This window comes from Populus nigra, chromosome 15, assembly GCF_951802175.1.
Source record: "Populus nigra chromosome 15, ddPopNigr1.1, whole genome shotgun sequence".
NCBI lineage: Eukaryota > Viridiplantae > Streptophyta > Magnoliopsida > Malpighiales > Salicaceae > Populus > Populus nigra.
The window spans coordinates 10,922,807-10,940,881 of NC_084866.1; the positions used below are offsets into that span (position 1 = coordinate 10,922,807).

Genomic DNA, 18,075 nt, shown 5'->3' on the forward strand with positions numbered 1-18,075 from the left:
TATATATATATATATATATATATATTTAAAATGTATATTGAACATAAGTAGAAAAATAATTAAAATCAAATAAATTAGTATAAAAATCAAATATTTAATACAAATTTAAACATATGTACGTTCAAATACAATAGATTTAAAATAGAGACGGCAGTAGAGGAGGAGAAGAAAATTGATTGTCGTTGGGACCATAAGACCAATTAGAGGGTGCACAAGAACCTCCCATATATGATTTTATTTTCATTACTAATCGGCGAAGTTTTTTATAATCAATAATAAATCATTCATATTTACTATTAAAATGGCCGTCCGATCTTAAAACAATTTATTTAATATAAGAACATATTACAACGCAACACAATATAACACACATTGAACTTGTTTGACATTGTGGTGATGACTTAAAATAGGCTTAAAAGCATTCACATATTAAAATAATTTAAAAATATTATTTTTTTTATTTTTTAAAATTTATTTTTGATATCAATATATTAAAATAATTAAAAATACTAAAAAAAAATAATTTTAACAAACAATATTAAAATATAATGCCAAATACCCTCGTGACATGGGCACAAAACACAACAGTGGCTAAATAAACTCTCATTGTGTTGCCCGGTGTCCTTTGAACCTTTTGAGAAACCAAAATCGGTTAATTTAACACTTCATGCCTCTTAGCTCCTCTTTTTTCTTTTTTTTTTTCCTTGAGGAAAGCATACCTATATATATATATTTTTTTTAAAAAAAGGGGCGAAAGGCGCAAGGCGCAAGATATAAAAAAGGGGCAAAAGGAAACAAACTCCCGGTTGTTTTCATGATACCACAGGGAGCCGACCATGACAGGCATTAAGGAAAAAGCCCATATATTCAGTCCATTTGACCTCTAAATTAATCTAAGACGTGGCCCACGTGACCCAGGCCCAAGCCTTGTCATTCTAGCCCAATTGAACCATGCAAATTAATATGAGTAAATTAATATTCGTAAAAACAAAATACAAATTACTCGGCCCTTCTCTAAGCGAGAGAGAGACTTATTGATATTCCAAACCCATTTTTCAGTCCATTTAAAGCTAAAAATACTCAATTCTAGAACTTGTAGAAACAAATTTACCAATCCAATAAATTTAAAAAACGACTCAAATCATAAAATAAAATGGAATAAATTTTCTTTCCCTCAACTTATATCTGTTTTTTTTTTTTTAAATTAAAGCTTAAAACAATCACGATAAAACTCTCCACACGCAGCAAGATATAACATATTAAAACCAACCCTCAACTATTTGAGCTTTTCTTAATTAATTGAACCCACAAGGCAAGTTCCTTGCCTGATTAACTTTGACTCCCAATTGATTGAATTATGAGTATAGTGTGAACGTGAATCATTTGTAGGATCTTCTTCCTCACAGTCATCACATATAGTCTCAAGGATCTTGTTTTTTGTTACACCCATTGCTAACCTAGATCATTCGGCATGGAACACCACGCTTCTTGTTGGCATGGTGAGACCTTATGCAGATCTTACATCACTTTCACCATTAATTAATTCAACCCAGCATCTATATGTACTGGTAATATAGCCAGGCCTTTTCACAAGACCAGCACACGCCAAACTTCCTGGCTTTAGTAGAAAATAATATATTCATTAGCAGCAATGGGTTCCCCCCGAAATGTCGACTTTGAAAGCCAAATCCCGGCGGAGCTCCTTATTGCTCGTATTATGCGAATTCATGCAAGCATATCTGACCTTGACTCGTTGGGGCCTTCTACGCAAGTCAATAGCCTCTTCACTCACCTTGTCAAATTATGTACCCTCCCTTCAACCATTGATACTACTGCCTTGCCCCAATTGAGGTGCAAGAAATGCGAGAAAGCCTCATCAATCTATGCGGCCGTGCCGAAGGCCTACTTGAGCTTGAATTTGCGACATTCTTGATCGAGACCCCTCAACCCTTGAACAGCCTTCACCTTTTCCCCTACTATGGGAACTATGTAAAGTTAGCCAGAATATAGGATCCTTCATGAAAATGGGGTGGTGCAGCCAAAAAAGGTGGCCTTCGTGGGTTCAGGTCCAATGCCTCTAACTTCTTTTATAATGGCTATACATCATATGAAATTCACCCATTTTGATAATTTTGACGTTGATGAGGCTGCTAGTGGTGTCGCCCGTCAACTTGTTGTTTCTGATGCTGAGCTTGAGAAGAGAATGAAGTTTGAGACATGTGACATCGTGAATGTTAAAGAGAAGCTGAGCGAATATGATTGTATATTTCTGGCTGCTTTGGTTGGTCTCAACAAAGACGAGAAATTGAAGATTCTTAGCCATTTAAGGAAGTATATGAAGGAAGGTGGAATTCTGCTTGTTAGGAGTGCAAACGGAGCCAGAGCATTTCTTTACCCTGTTGTCGAGGAACATGATTTGGTTGGATTTGAGCTTCTCTCCATCTTTCATCCTACTAATGATGTGATCAACTCGGTTATTCTCGTGCGCAAGCCTGTCTTCTGCAGTATAATAGCTCTTTGAGCTGCCATTTTCTCTAGTTTCCTTTCTGGGGGGGCCAAAACGTGCATCTCAGGCCCCTTCATGCCTTTGTTTAATGTTTTTAATTTTTTAGAATTTGGGGTTTTTCCTTACGTTACGTGCTTTTATGTTTTGTATCATCAAAGAAGTATATGTGATGCTACTATGAATGACCTTTTCTTTTCCTTTTTGGTTAAAACTAGAATTTGCTGAGATATTTATTTCAATTTATTGCTTAAAACTACGAGGCTGCGCATCAAATTATCGCCATTCTAATGTTCATTTTACATTCATAAATATGATTGACATGGCTTCAAAAGAACCATAAAAATAATGCTTTAATTGATTGATGTTCCTAGATTGCTTGAAGACTGATTTCTAGTAAGTTGCAGCGATGGTCGGTAAAGAGGTAGCTGATGATACTTGAGAATGTGATAATCATCATATTTAAAAGTATTTTTTATTTGAAAATAGATCAAAATAATATTTTTTTTATTTTTAAAAAATTATTTTTGATATTGAATGAAAAAATATAAAAAAATTAATTTTAAATAAAAATAATTTAAATTTTTAAAAAACATGATTTTAACCCATGTCCAAATCCATAAACAAGATATGCCAGATGTTTCTGACGATACTTGGTTAACCAATGAAGTTGAATTATACTATATAAACACCACAAGATGTGGTCTAGCTATTCTGGAAAAATGCAAACACCAGATATTAGTCAGAGTTCTAAGGTACACTGTAAAATCACAAAATAAACTTGCATTTCTGGTTTGGCGTGGTAGATTGCAAGAGCTTCAGAAGGAAGGACTTCACAAATCATAGCCTAGGAGTCCCATCACTGTTAAACTGCAAGGGAGAAGAAAACGATGTGTTATGATTTTGTCTCACTGTTGAACATGTCTGAACCATTATCAAAGGGCTAATATCAAATTGCCATTTTGTCAGTCTGAAGAAAACTATAGCCTGAATAGTCATCATTCTAGCTACAGGTCAATTAAAAGATGATAAATGATAAATTAACCAGCTGAAATATTTACTTGTTATTTCAGTGCATATATGTAGTTACCTGGTTGACCATGTCGCTAATTTCCTCATCCATGAATAACTTAGCTTCCTCACTATTCATGAAGTCTTCCAGCAGTGATTTTTGGTCCCTGTATGCACAGTGACTATCATGCTCTCTAAAGTTTGAAGTTCCACTTCCACAGAGATTCATAGAAATTCCTTCACCATAATGCCCTGAAAATAAAGAATAAATTGTCTTTATCATTGTGCTATAACACAGCTAGTCTTTTTTTTTTTCCCTTTTTTTTCAAGTTTCTTCTGAATTTCTTTACCATAGTTTCCCATGTTAATTTCACCTTAAAAGAAATTACTCCCAATAATTTAATATCCCATTGGACAAATCCGTTTGGGGCTGGATGCGATGGTTCAACTTTGTGACAATTCTTTTTATATAAACCAATAACAACATACACAGATCATAAAATTCTCAGAAAAAAGGTGCAAAAATTACATACCAGGAAAATAACTCAGATTAGAAAGAACAGAAGCTGGGCTCCTGTCAATTAAAGTTTGTCCAAGCATCGGAAAGGACGGTTTGAAAGAAGCAGCAGGAGAGCATAAAAGAGGTGACAGATTACAAAGACCAGGATTTTGGCCGAAAGACTGAGATCCCGTGTACTCAGTAGGCAATTCCCATGTTGAACTAGATGCTGAGAAGTTTAAACCTTTGAATTCTGGCACTGGAACAGATTTTCTCATTGTGATATTGCTAGATAACGAGTTTTCTAGGAAAACATTCTGTTTACTTGGCTGAAAAAACATTCTTTTCGAATCTGTACAAGAACTAGCTAGTGATTGTGGCTTCGGTGTAGAATCACCATATGTGTTCCAAAGACCGTTCTTTGTGGCTGAAATTCTTCCATACCTATTCAAATCAGTCCCAGCGTTGTCTTGTTGGTTCATTTTATCCTTGTGCTTCTTCAACAAGTTTCGATATTTCTGTTAAACAGAGAAAGAAGAAGAGAAAAAAAGTAACCAATACCTTCAATCCCATTAAACTGGCAAAAGATACTCTGTTGCCTACTACATTAGTCATTAAATAGTCAGAAATTGCATCGCTTAATCAATATCAATAGCCATTACGTTGTAAAGTAGATGTTGTATGGGAGAGTATGTGATCTAACTTACCTGAAGATGACTGGCAATGTTTTCTCGACTAAGACCTTCCACGTTCATCATTTCACGAATTCTTTTGGGCTGAACTCCTACATGAACATCAAAGATACTCTTGTAAGAACACAAAAGAAGGATATGCTAAGACAAGCTAAGCCCATGAAAACATATATAGGCACGATATAAATAAAATTACTAATCATGTCACTAGCTAGCAAAGACAGTAGAAGAAAACTTACTCTCTCCACGTGCTTCTAGTTTCTCAACACAATCAACAAATTTAACATGGAGCTCGGAGGACCATGTCACCCTTGGTTTTTTACCACTACAAGCATCGCCATTTGGGTTACCGATAATTTCTTTCTCTTTGACCCCCGTGACCTCTGCCTCTGCCATGGGTTCGGTTGAAGGCACTGATTCTTGTTCAATTATTTCCTTTGTAAAGCTACTAGATTTATCGGAAGAATCAGAGAGCCTCTTCCTTACAACATGCTGCCATATATTTTGCATTTCCTGTATTCTTACAGGTTTTAAGAGATAGTCTCTGGCCCCGTGCCTTATTCCCTTCATTATGCTGCTTTGACTGTCCTCTGCCGAGACCACTGCGATTACTCCACAAAAAATATACGTTAATTCTATAGTAATTAATCAAGGGAAGGCATGAACAAAGACATTAGGATTGGTGCGGGGGATGTCATAAGCTTACGAATCACGGGTAAGTCCATTTCAAGGCCTATGATCTCCAACAGCTTGAAACCATCCATGTCAAGCCTTTTAACATCAGTAATAACAACGTGGTAATCATTCTTGTTTTCCCTCAAAATCTTCAAAGCTTCAGCTGCTAATGTTGTTGATGTAACTACAAGAAATGAAGAAGGCAAACATCAAACCAGATGAAATTAAGATTATATATATTTAATCAATATCGACCATGTCAATGTCTTCAATCTGATTTATAACCTTCATCATAATTGCGGGAATTTTTCAATGAACTCTTCAGCCTCCTTTTTTACTCGTTCGATTCATGTTTCTCAGTCAAATTACTATTACCTTCCGATTGCAAAGTAAAATATATACTAAATATATAGTACTAACATTTAACGTTGACCATCATGGTAAAATATATACTAGCTAATTACACACATAACGTCATATAAGTTTTCATCCCGTACTGTCTGACTATAAATACAATCCAAACCCTTTTCGGACAATTTTTTTCTTCTAGGTATAGTGTGTCGTTTAAGGAAAAATAAATAAATATATATAGTAATTTCACTAATTTGGCGTTGTCTCTTTCCTTCTCGTTAAGAATTTGACATTGCAGGTATTAAGAGGAAAAAAAAAAAAAAGATTAAAAGAGACATTCATAAATATTAATGGTGTTTCTATATAGTGATTAAGATCAATGGAATAGAACGATGGATATGGCAAATTAGTGAGGATATTAGGGTTTTGCTGACAATTACCGATCAGATTTTTTCCACCTTAAACCAGCTCGGATTAAATTTATTTTGTTTAGGGCAACATGCAAATTAATCCCTTTCAATTTGAATTATATAATCTTGTAATCATCTCTTTCTAAGACGGTTCATCACTAGTTCCTTTACAAATTCCAAATTCTTCTCTCTTTTTTTATGCTTCTACTTTGAATCATTTAATCTTCACTTACGTGATAAGGAAAACTACCATAATATTTTTTTTTCTGGTTCATAGAAACAATATGTAATTTAAGGCACCCATGATTAAGAATATTATAAGGGAAACTCAAAACCCTAGATTAGTAAAAAACAGTTAATTAACGATACCTAAACTGAAAACAAATTAGTAATTCTCTGACGTCCAAAATCTCCACATAAACTCTTAAAAATTTATATAATTAAAGAACTAGCGATAGGAATAATTAGCAAACCTCTGTATTGACACTTTTGGAGGATGGCTACTAAATACTTGAGGCAAACAACGTTAGCATCAATGGCTAGAACTCGCAAATCCGCGGGATTGAACATGTCGCCACGGCCCTCGTCATGCATTGATATCTCACTCACTTCATCATTATTCTTAGCCATTTTAGGCTTCAAATCAAGATTCTCAATCGCTTTCTAGAGATTGTGCAAAGAAGGGCTTCGTAAACCTTGTGATGGGAAAAGGAAATTTACATATACGTACGTAGAGGAGCAATAATTGTAACCATTCAAGACTACTATATATATAATTGAATACTCATGAGAGAAAAGTTACTATAATTTGATGCTATTAATTAATTGATTCATTGATGGAGATACAATGCTGCTTAAATATTGTTTCACGTCTCTAAATCAAGAAATAATGGACAGGTCATCAAATTTAATTTCCCTCAATAATCCTTCTTTATTGTTAGAGAGTCGGCTTTTTTTTTAATAAGAACAAATAGTTTTACTAGTGAATCATATTGTTCTGACATGATGATATTAAAAATAAATTTTAAAAAATAATATATATATAAATATATATATATATTATTTTAATATATTTTCAAATAAAAAACATAAAAATAAAAGAAAAAAAATACCCAATTCAATAATAACATTAGAACACTGAAGACGTCTGAACCAATATAAGACCAGACGAAAAGCCCACAGTTCAGCCATCATATTAGTTGCACAGCCAATAGACCCAGAGAGATCTTTAATCCACAAGCCATGATGATCCCTAATGGTCTCCATCACCTGCCTTTCCTGGGTTTTCACAGCTGGGCTGCGAGAATGGGCCTGGGCCTAAAATTCTAAAAATTAAAAGATTTATGGATTTCTTTTCAATTTCTATATATGCTTTTCTTTTTAATCAAGATTTTCTATGCTTATTAATTCATCGAATTTCTTAATTTGAATTGAAGGCCAAAATTAACTCTGATTTGATTTAAAAAGATATATCAACAAATACATTAAACTCCTAAACATCATATAAACATATCAAAGTGTGATTATGTCTAATCTATTTTAACCTTTTCAGTTGCCTAGTAATCAGCTTCCCAAAGACTCGAGAAAATCTCCATTGCTTGGTTCTTAGGAGAAGGCAAGTCATGGGTCAGCCAAATTGATTTGTGAAAAGCGAAAAAACATTCTATTATTTTTTAAAAAATAATACGACATCATTTAAATTTTTTTTTAACTAATATGTTATTTTAGAATTCTTTTAAACATGGTTATTTTGAAACAAAACTCGAGAAAAAATTCAAACAAAATTCAAGAAAAAAAACCATGTCATTGTTTTATTTTTCTTACATGAAAGCTATTTCGAAAAAAAAAAAACTTGAATCATCAGATCTGAATTAACTAACTAGATCATCCAAATTTTTCTACATCAACTATATAATAGATAAAAAAAAAAGTCCAATTCAAAGTAAGACACGGATTGATGGTCATTGAATTGACTCACCAAGATTTCAAAATAATTAAATTACAATTATGATTGATTAAGCTATGTTAACCAACCTTTTCATTTTGCATTAACAAGTAATTTCAATGAATGAACGGAAAAAAAAAGACTAGTAACTTGAATTCCTATATTTGTTTTGAACTTAGGTTATATATATATATATATATATATATATATATAATTGACTTGACATGTTTTTTGGTAGTTAAATCTCTGCACTTCTGTGGTTAAAACTTGTAATAAAGTGATTCCATATGCTTCAGAAAATGGCAAGTTGTTTGAGTCTACAGAAGTCACATACAATTATAAGCAGTCCCTCGGAGGGAAGATGGTGGTTCCATGAAAATTTTGTGATCACAAACTGTTTTCACTGGCTTTATCTAACTTCTTGAATCAATTCATGCCAACTGGGTCAAATACATACCTATTGCCCAACACAGTCACATTTCCTTTCGTAATAATGATAATAATCTATTTAAAGTAAAGTAGTAAATCATGACTGATCAACGGCTGCAGTGATCCTAGCAATATACTAGATAGATAGATGGTTTGTGTTACGGTACGAAAATCATAGGCACAAGGCCACACAATAATGATAAATGAAGGGGAGAAATTCAGATTTTCTGCAATAATTAACAAGTTAATTTTCTGTTGCTGCTTGCCAGCATATGCTTATTTTTTCCTTTCTGACACGCTAAATATTTAATATGAAAGTAAATTACACTAATTTATGTTTGAGAAAACAGAGGTCATTCATTCTAAAAATTACATGCAAATATTACATATGTACATCAAGCAACCAAATTATATTCATATATGTATATATATGGTGATTGAAATCTAGGAGTTACAAGCTATATTCATATATATGGTGATTGAAATTTAGGGTTTACATATTCACACTACACTCTGGAGGGAAGCCTAGAGGGAATCGCTTTGTGTCCGTGCAATAATTGTAAATCATGAAATTCTTTTGCACCCACTTGAGCCTTTGGAAACTTGTGGCATCCAATTGTTTCCATAGCCAAGAATTCTTTGAAGAGCAAGCTGCTCTGCCAGCAGACCAAATACAAGCGTCAGCATTGAAGTTCCTGTAAGAAGCAGTGAAAGGAGCTCGTGTCCAGTCAGTCTTGATAAGACCGCCTCTAGTGGCCCAGTCATCAGCGTTCCAGAGGCTCGAGTATATTCTCATTTGTTGTTTCTTTGGGAAGGGAACCCCAATTGACTCCAAATTCTTGAACTCTCTAATGGGTTTCCCGTCAACTGAGAAGCTGAAAAAGATAACAAAGAACCAAGTTATGAAGGAGATAGAAATTAAAAATGAAAAAACCACAAGAAGGATAGTAACGATTCCTACATGATGAGTTTGGGATTCCATAGAATGGAATAGGTGTGAAAGTCTGCTGTGGGGTCAAACCATAGACGAAATTGTTGCTCTCTGTCACCCTTGCCTTGACTGTAAACATTAGTATGTAGCGTGTAAGGATCTCCGCTTAAGTTGCCTAAGAATTCAAAGTCTATCTCATCCCATGAATTCCCTGGTGATTTCAGCTGAAATACAAACATTAATGATATGTATTAGGATTCTTATCATAGCTTGCTGGCGTAGCTGAATTATGAAGTGGACATGTTCAAAAAGAAACTATAAATTACATAGTAGGCAGTGACAGTGCCAGCAGAGTTGCCAGGTACAAGTTTGAGTTGCATGTCAATCTTGCCAAAGAGATACTCATTCTTTGATTGAAATCCTGAGCCCGAAGCTTTGTCAAGAGACAGAGTAAGAAGGTCTCCGTTGTTGAGTATCTTACCACGGCCATTTCCCCAGGATATGTCAAATTCTTGGTAGAATTTACTAGCGATACAAGAAACAATCAAAGAGCTATCCAAGAGAGAAATCAGCAGAAAATTCAAAATACCAGTGCTTGACTTATAAGAAGCCATTGATTCAGACCCCATACAAAGTGGAAATGAGATCCAGAAATTGTAAATTGATTCGAACAGGGTACTGTAAATATAGGCAAGGATAGCAAGTAAAAGGACAGAAAACATTATACATGTGTTTTTGGAAGGTTCCTTGTCGTCGAGAACTTGAATTTGAAGTTGTCAACAAATGGCAAGTGCTGGCATAAATGAAAAAAAAAAAGAAGAAATCAAGAAATGGTCCAAAACTTGTGATGCTTTTCGTTTCATTCCCTAACTGGAACTATTATGACATTTGCATGGTCAAATTTGGTGATGATAATCCATTCCCACCGCATACACAATTTGGGCCTTTGAACCATCACCAAACTCCAAAATGGTTGCTCCATGCTTACTCTCTACTATCATCCTCCAGCATGAAAGTACTTCCTGTCTGTCAAAATCTCAGGAACATATTATAGTCGTTCTTGTCTTTTTTTGGTGACTGTATTATATCGTCATTGATTAGTACCATCTTGCTTTTGGATTTTTTCAAGAAAATTAGCATGGTAGATTTAAATTTTCGATGAAATAATATCATTTTAAAAAATAATATATTTTAATATTATCATGTTTCAAAAGAGTGAGAAGCTAACATCACGCTTTTATAACATCAATAAATATTTAAGTTTATAACCATATTAAAATAATAATTGATATCACGGTTAAAAACTATAATATTTAGTTAAATATTATGTTTCTAAATTATGATATTATTAAAATGTATGCTAAACCGTGATATTTTTAAATTGTGCTATTTCAAAAAAAAATCATGTATTAATTTGTTATTTAATTGTATTTTATATGTTAATTTTCCAATTTATCTCTTATTTTTTAATGTTGTACTCTAGAAATCATGGACTAAAATTATTACAAGAACAAATTGTTAATCCTATAATCAAAATTCATTATTATAAGGATGTTTGAAAATGTAATAGTAGTTTTTTTTAAAAGCATTTTTTACTCAAAAATATATCAAAATAAAATTTTTTATTTTTTAAAAATTATTTTTAATATTAGTATATCTAAATGATCTAAAAATTAAAAAAAAATATTAAATTTTCTCAACCCCAGTTTAGAATGCAACGTAAAACAGGGGCTACAACTTTGAATTGAAATTTAAAACAAAAACAAAAAAAATAAAATAAAATACTTGCCATTAGATGAAGGGGTCTCAAATGTGGTCAGTTTTTGAGGTGAAAGGAGGACCATATATCATTAAATGCAATTCTCAAATTCAGATAAGATCACAGGCTTACTAGATTTCGTTATTTTATTTTGTTTTGTTTTTTTAATAGATTTCAAACGTAAAGTCATTTGGCATGTTGCTAGCTAGTAACTTCATTGAAATCAAATCCCACTACCAATTAGAACGAGAGGAATTATATTTGATTAATGAAGGACTGATCCTCTTATTACATAATCTATAGTTCAGCCATTGAACCAAATAAATAAATAAAATAAAATATAGAGTTCAATCGAACCCTACAAGGAAAACAAGACCTCAAATATTATAATTATAAGATTAGTTTCAGTTTTATCCCAAACAATTTTGGTATTAATTTTATATCTAGCAATTTAGATTTTTCTATTGAGGTATTTTTTAAATTAATTAACATAAACCATTAAGAAATCACATAAACCCATCCCCAAATCAATTTGTCCACGAGATTATTTTCCTTTAAAGTGGGGCTCATGTTCTTTGCATGAGCTTTTTTTTTTTTAATGATAATTGATTCTAACATGCGTCTCTCAATTTAAAAATTCAATTGATGGAGATTAAGAAATTGCAAAAAAATAATTCGGAGCAAAATTGATTGTTTATTAATTTGTAGCGTCAATTATTTTTGGAGAAGATATTAATTTAGACAAAATCAATAATATGTAAAGCCATCAACTATATCGAGATTCACGTTCTGAAGCATCTATATGATTTTATTTTCTTTTAAAATGGAAAATTCAACATCTTAATTAATTATGATAATACGTACTCGGCTTTGAAAGCTGCTAAAGAAAAAGGGTTTCCTCACGGAAATTATAAGAGGGATTACCGTGATTAATACCCAATATTAGAGGTTATGTTTAAAAATGTTTTTTTAGAAAAATTTTAAAATTATATATATATTTTTTAAAATTCATTTTAATATTAACAATTCAAAAAAAATATAAAAACACTAAAAAAATTACTTCCAAACAAATTTTAAGCATTGAAGCTGCAATTCAAAAACCTCCAAGTCTAGCTACCGCATAAGTTTATAAAAGTATTTTACTATTGAGAAAAAATTAAAAAAATCCCTGTAAGGATTGTCGCTCAGCTAGCTATAGATGACGCAATGACTCGTGCAACTTGTTTGTCTGTATATGAACAAAACAATGCGTTGCCTGTGAGGCTATGCAAGTTCGTCAACTTTCATTTGGCTGCTCCAAGTTGGATGTTATGGCGAACTCGTGAACTTGAGATAAGCTTGAAGAAACTTTTCACATTCAATTTTGTTTTTTTGTTTTTTAATTGTTTGATACAATTAAAAAAAACAAATTAAGCTCACTGTCCTTTTTTCATGCATGATTCAAGTTCCCAGCCTGTGATGATGGAGTATTTACCCAAGCTTCTGCTTATTGCTAAGCTATAAATTTATCAATATTCCATTTCCACCTTTATAACTTCAAATTTTTTCAGAATTGTTTTATAATAGTTTGCTGAACGTTCCAATCAAATTGAAGTCCCAATAGCTTGATGACTTTTATGTGGTAGCTGCCATGCCAGTTCTTCCTCAACTTGTGCTTTCTAACTGGCATCCCAGTTCCCAAAGGTACCCCGGGCCTGTCTGATATAATAATAAAAGTTGTATTAATTATTTTTTTAAGATCTCAAATAATTCTATAATAATAAAGTATAAAGGTTGACCGATAGGTCGGGCTCTTTCAAAAAAAAAAAAAATTATTTTCATTTATTTTTTTTGATTGAATCCTTTTTATTTTGTTTATTTTTATTTTTTAATATTTAATTAATTTTTAATTAGTATTCGTAATTTATTTTAATTTTTTTAGATTATTACAATCTCGAATAAATGTTTTTATATTTGATTGATACTCAATTTTTACATGTGTTATTTTTATTATCATAATATTATTAAACTCGATAAAGTTCATGATTCGAGTTGCAGGTTTGACAAGTTAAGTCATAAAGTCCAAGTCAATCAAATATATCATCATTTTAATATTAAAAAAATCATTTTTAAAAAAAAACAAACTACATTTTTTATTGATCATCCGGGTTATTTTTTGATCTGTTAAGTTAACTAAGTCATGTCAAAATAACTCTTACATAAATTAAATTTAAACTCGGACGAAACAAGAAATCAGGTCGGAAGATTTTAAAATTAACCTGTTAAATTTTATTTAAAATAATACTAAATAATTTATTGTAGTCTAAATATTTTTTTTCATATTTTAAAAAATTTAATCTGCTCCATACAGCGCAGGCGATTAAACTAGTAATGAATGTAATTTGAGTTAGATTTGTCGTTAGATGCCAATCTACCATTTGACTTCTACTGTGTACATGCACGAAGCATGAATAAAATTGTAGAAATCACTGGGGACATGATTCAGCTAGTAAAAACTTAGAATCTAGATTTGCTTGCGCTCCAAAAGGTTTAATTTCATGTTTATATATCTTCGATTTACATTAATTTTTCATAGCTGAGGTCAAACTAAAATCACCTTTTTATAACAAAACAGAAAAAGAAAGAAGAAAGATGAACCTCTAAGATTTACTGTTAACACCCGTAGCATCTTAGTTATGAAAGAGCATAATCAGTTACTACTACATGCGAAGAGAACGGTATATATTTTATTTATATACATCATACCCTGTCCTGTAAAGTATATTGTCTAATCTGGAAAACTGGAAATTACATGGAAGAACAACTCTATATGTGAGCAAGCTATACTCCCCCTACTTCTTGGTGGTATTGCATTCAAGAGGGAGGCCCTGAGGGAATCGCTTAGTGTCTGCACAGTAATTGTAAACCATATAATTCTCCCGCACCCATTTCAGCTGTTTTTGACTTGTAGAATCCAGCTCTTGAGAGTACCACCGGTTATTAGTTGAGTTATTGCAAGAAGAGACTCCATTAGACCCAATACAAGCTTCGGCATTGAAGTTTCTGTATGAAACGGTAAAGGGAGCTTGAGTCCAGTCTGTCTTCACAAGGCCCCCTCTCGTAGCCCAGTCATCTGCATTCCATATGCTTGCATACATCCTCATTGATTGCCTTTTGGGGTATGGGACTCCAATTGATTCCATGTTTTTGAATTCCCTTATTGGTCTCCCATCAACATAGAATCTAGATGGACAGAAATAGAAGTTAATATATATTTCGAGTACTGGAAAAAGGGAAGAAGAAGAAGCTTTGTGAAATGTTGCATGTACATTAATATGTACTTACACAATATGTCTTGGATTCCAGAGGACTGAATAGGTATGAAAATCAGCTGTTGGATCAAACCAGAGGTAGAATTGTTGCTCTCTGTCACCTTTTCCTTGAGTGTACACATTAGTATGGACTAAGTAAGGATCACCACTCAAATTGCCCAAAAACTCAAAGTCAATCTCATCCCATGCTGACCCTTGTGAGTGAAGCTGCTTCATGCAAATATTAAGAATTAGGCTTCATCTATTTGTAATCTGGGAAAAAGAACAAAAGCAAAAGGAACTGGAGAATGGACTTAATTAGGACTTACATAGAAAGTAGTAACAGTGCCAGCAGAGTTGCCAGGGACAAGCTTGAGTTGGATATCAAACTTGCCAAAGAGATACTCATTCTTGGATTGGAAACCTGAGCCAGATGCTCTGTCAAGGGAAAGTGTTAGAAGATTGCCATTGTTGAGTATTTTAGCTCGTCCGTCTCCCCATATGATATCAACATCTTGGTAAAAGGTACCAGCGTCAACCAACACCAAATCAGAACCAACCAAAAGAGAGATCATTAGCAGCAGCAGTAAAGGGTTTGGCTCAGAAGGGTAGGCAGCCATGAACCTATAATAACGCTTGATGGTTTTCAAATATGAAGTATTGCAGCAAGCTCTTGACTCTTAACTTGTTTTGTTTGATTTTGACCTGCTAAAATGTTACAATTTTGTGACAATTTATAGGGAGTCTGGATGGTGGCGAATTAGAATGTTCCTTTCAACTGTGGAGCACTTCAAGTTGGTCGGTGTAATGACATGAGAAGTAAACAGCTGGATACCATGAACAAGGCACAATGATATGGGATTCCTGACCACAAACTTAGCCAGGCCAATTACATGCTGCAGTTTCTGGAGGCCATTTATTTTTTTTTTGTAAATTATTCATGCCTAGTTTAAAACAATGATTCATATGCTTTTCTTTTGATAATATTAGAACCTTTTCTTTTTTATTATGTTTTCACTGGGCTTAAAAAGTTGTGTTGCATGTCTATAGCATTAATTTAACAAAACCATATCTTGTGTGCCAAAACCACTAACCCCATATTTCAATATTCATTGGTGAAAGTGAGTCACCTCCGAGGTTGTTCACCAACCCCAGCATACTTTTAAATTATTCATCTGGGATTAAACAAAAAACCAAAAAATGTCTTAGCAACATAGTGATCAACAAGAGTGGAGACTAATTATAATTTTTCAAACATAATGTACTAAGTTATAATACCATTCAAAACACAGGGACTAAATAAAAAGAATCTACGCAATCTCAAAGTCAAAGCCGTGTTGCCTGTTCGAAACCACTAATGTAGGAGCTTCCTCCAAGCACTCAGTGGAAGGATTGGCTATGCCATCAACTTCGAAGCCGTCCAAATTGTGGATTCTAGAGTGATCTTACCACGTCCCCAGTAGCCACCTTCGGGAGCAATGATAGCCCCCATAAGCTGCTAGTCAAATTAGGCATCCGCTCTGGATAAAGTAAGTGAAAAAAGAAAATAATAAGTGTCAAGGAACCATCTCAACCTAGAAGCTTAAGCTGTTAGGTGAGGTCCCAGGATATGATTTATATTATTCTCTAACACACCCCCTCAAGTGAAAGCCCTTTGGACTTGAAACTTGCACAGGCCCACTTTACCTTGTGCTTAATTTTTATCAAATAAATGGGGATGGTGAGATTCGAACTCGTGACCACTTGGTTATCAAGGCTCTGATACCATGAGAAATTATAAAATGAGAGTTATTCCACTCTTATATTTCATTACTGATGAATGATATTTTTATATACAAGAAGAAGCTTCAATTAGCTCTTAAATCAAGGAAACTATCTTAAATCAAGGAAACTAAAATAGGATATAAATCAATACAAATCAAGCAGTAAACCAAGGATGCTAAATATGGAAAATAAATATTGACAGTTGACTTGCTAATATGCCCCCTCAAGTTGGAGCATGGAGGTTACGAATGCCCAACTTGCCAACAAGAAACGAGAATTGATGGGAACCAAGAGCTTTGGTGAAGAGGTCAGCAAGCTGTAGTTTAGAAGAAATGTGTGCTGTAGCAATGGACCCTGATTTGATACAGTCCCGAATAAAGTGACAGTCGATCTCGATATGCTTTGTGCGTTCATGATGCACTGGATTAGCAGCAATATGAATAGCAGCACGATTGTCACAGTATAACTGAGCAGATGAGCTGTTAGGTGAGGTCCCAGGATATGATTTATATTATTCTCTAACACACCCCCTCAAGTGAAAGCCCTTTGGACTTGAAACTTGCACAGGCCCACTTTATCTTGTGCTTAATTTTTATCAAATAAATGGGGATGGTGAGATTCGAACTCGTGACCACTTGGTTATCAAGGCTCTGATACCATGAGAAATTATAAAATGAGAGTTATTCCACTCTTATATTTCATTACTGATGAATGATATTTTTATATACAAGAAGAAGCTTCAATTAGCTCTTAAATCAAGGAAACTATCTTAAATCAAGGAAACTAAAATAGGATATAAATCAATACAAATCAAGCAGTAAACCAAGGATGCTAAATATGGAAAATAAATATTGACAGTTGACTTGCTAATAACAAGGAATAAACAATTTAATTCCATTGTATCATTACATTTCCCAGGTTTTCAATTTAACAAAAAAAAAACATAAAACTGAAATATCAAATAAAATCAAACTTATTATTATGCATTTGGGCTTCTCATCAAGTTGCGCCGAGCGATACTGCTTCGTTAGGATGGCTCTAGAATCATCCTTTTCTTATATTAAAAAATAAAGCTGGACATTAGCAGCAGAGAACTAATATATGACAAAATTGAGAGTAAATGTAATATAAGAGAAAAATACGAGAATGAGTTTTTGTGGAGGTAAGCTTGTTGTTTTCCCATATTAATTTAAAGTATTTATAAATTTTAATTATGTCAGTTCATCTCACACATGGAGTAATATTATAATTTATTAGTAAAAATATTAATATTTACCATTTATTATAAAGCTCGATAATATTATTGGATAATATTATTGGTTGAAAGGTTAGTAAATATCAGTGACATGTTAATATGAAATAATTATTGATCAAGAAAAGAAACAACTGATTTTGATAGAACATGAAGCATATTTATATTGCAAATTATTGGCTGGAAATATAATGGAAAACATGTATAAAACTATATATTTACAAAATATTTATGGCTAGCATTAGTAGGCAAATTATATATAATCAGGTTAGAGCACAATTGATAGTGCCTAGATCTCTGATGTTCGAGTGTACATGTGGATCCTTAGTGTTCTAAAAATAACTAGTCTGTCTCTTCACATGATGTCGTGGGTATTTTTTAAATTGTTTTTAGTTAATTTTATGATAATTAAAATAAATATCTGTAAGAAAAATTAATAATTTAAATTCTAAATAAAAAATATATATTTTTAGCCAAAATTTCCTTTTTTTTATTTGTGTATTTTTTTTTAACAAAACGTGTCTTTTTTTTACTAGCAACCTGGATTTTTTAATAGAAATAACA

General features: G+C 32.8%; 3 protein-coding genes and 1 pseudogene across 3 annotated transcripts; 1 reads left to right on the top strand and 3 right to left on the bottom strand.

Moving 5' to 3' along the window:
- Positions 1-1,651: 1,651 nt before the first annotated feature.
- On the top strand, positions 1,652-2,521 carry LOC133674711 (nicotianamine synthase-like; annotated as a pseudogene).
- Positions 2,522-3,208: 687 nt separating this feature from the next.
- On the bottom strand, positions 3,209-6,771 carry LOC133674712 (two-component response regulator ARR10-like). Its single transcript, XM_062095921.1, has 8 exons — positions 6,615-6,771; positions 5,412-5,564; positions 4,945-5,307; positions 4,721-4,797; positions 4,372-4,531; positions 4,048-4,272; positions 3,594-3,766; positions 3,209-3,217 (listed from the first exon to the last, which is right to left on the bottom strand). The coding sequence occupies exons 1-8, from the start codon at positions 6,769-6,771 to the stop codon at positions 3,209-3,211; spliced, it is 1,317 nt and encodes a 438-aa protein (XP_061951905.1).
- A 2,133-nt stretch (positions 6,772-8,904) lies between these two features.
- Positions 8,905-10,282, bottom strand: LOC133674931 (xyloglucan endotransglucosylase/hydrolase protein 22-like). The gene is made up of 3 exons (XM_062096230.1): positions 9,773-10,282; positions 9,477-9,670; positions 8,905-9,390 (listed from the first exon to the last, which is right to left on the bottom strand). The coding sequence occupies exons 1-3, from the start codon at positions 10,166-10,168 to the stop codon at positions 9,009-9,011; spliced, it is 972 nt and encodes a 323-aa protein (XP_061952214.1). The 5' UTR covers positions 10,169-10,282; the 3' UTR covers positions 8,905-9,008.
- Positions 10,283-13,909: 3,627 nt separating this feature from the next.
- Positions 13,910-15,213, bottom strand: LOC133674118 (xyloglucan endotransglucosylase/hydrolase protein 24-like). Its single transcript, XM_062095105.1, has 3 exons — positions 14,825-15,213; positions 14,530-14,723; positions 13,910-14,427 (listed from the first exon to the last, which is right to left on the bottom strand). The coding sequence occupies exons 1-3, from the start codon at positions 15,113-15,115 to the stop codon at positions 14,037-14,039; spliced, it is 876 nt and encodes a 291-aa protein (XP_061951089.1). The 5' UTR covers positions 15,116-15,213; the 3' UTR covers positions 13,910-14,036.
- Between the last annotated feature and the right edge of the window lie 2,862 nt (positions 15,214-18,075).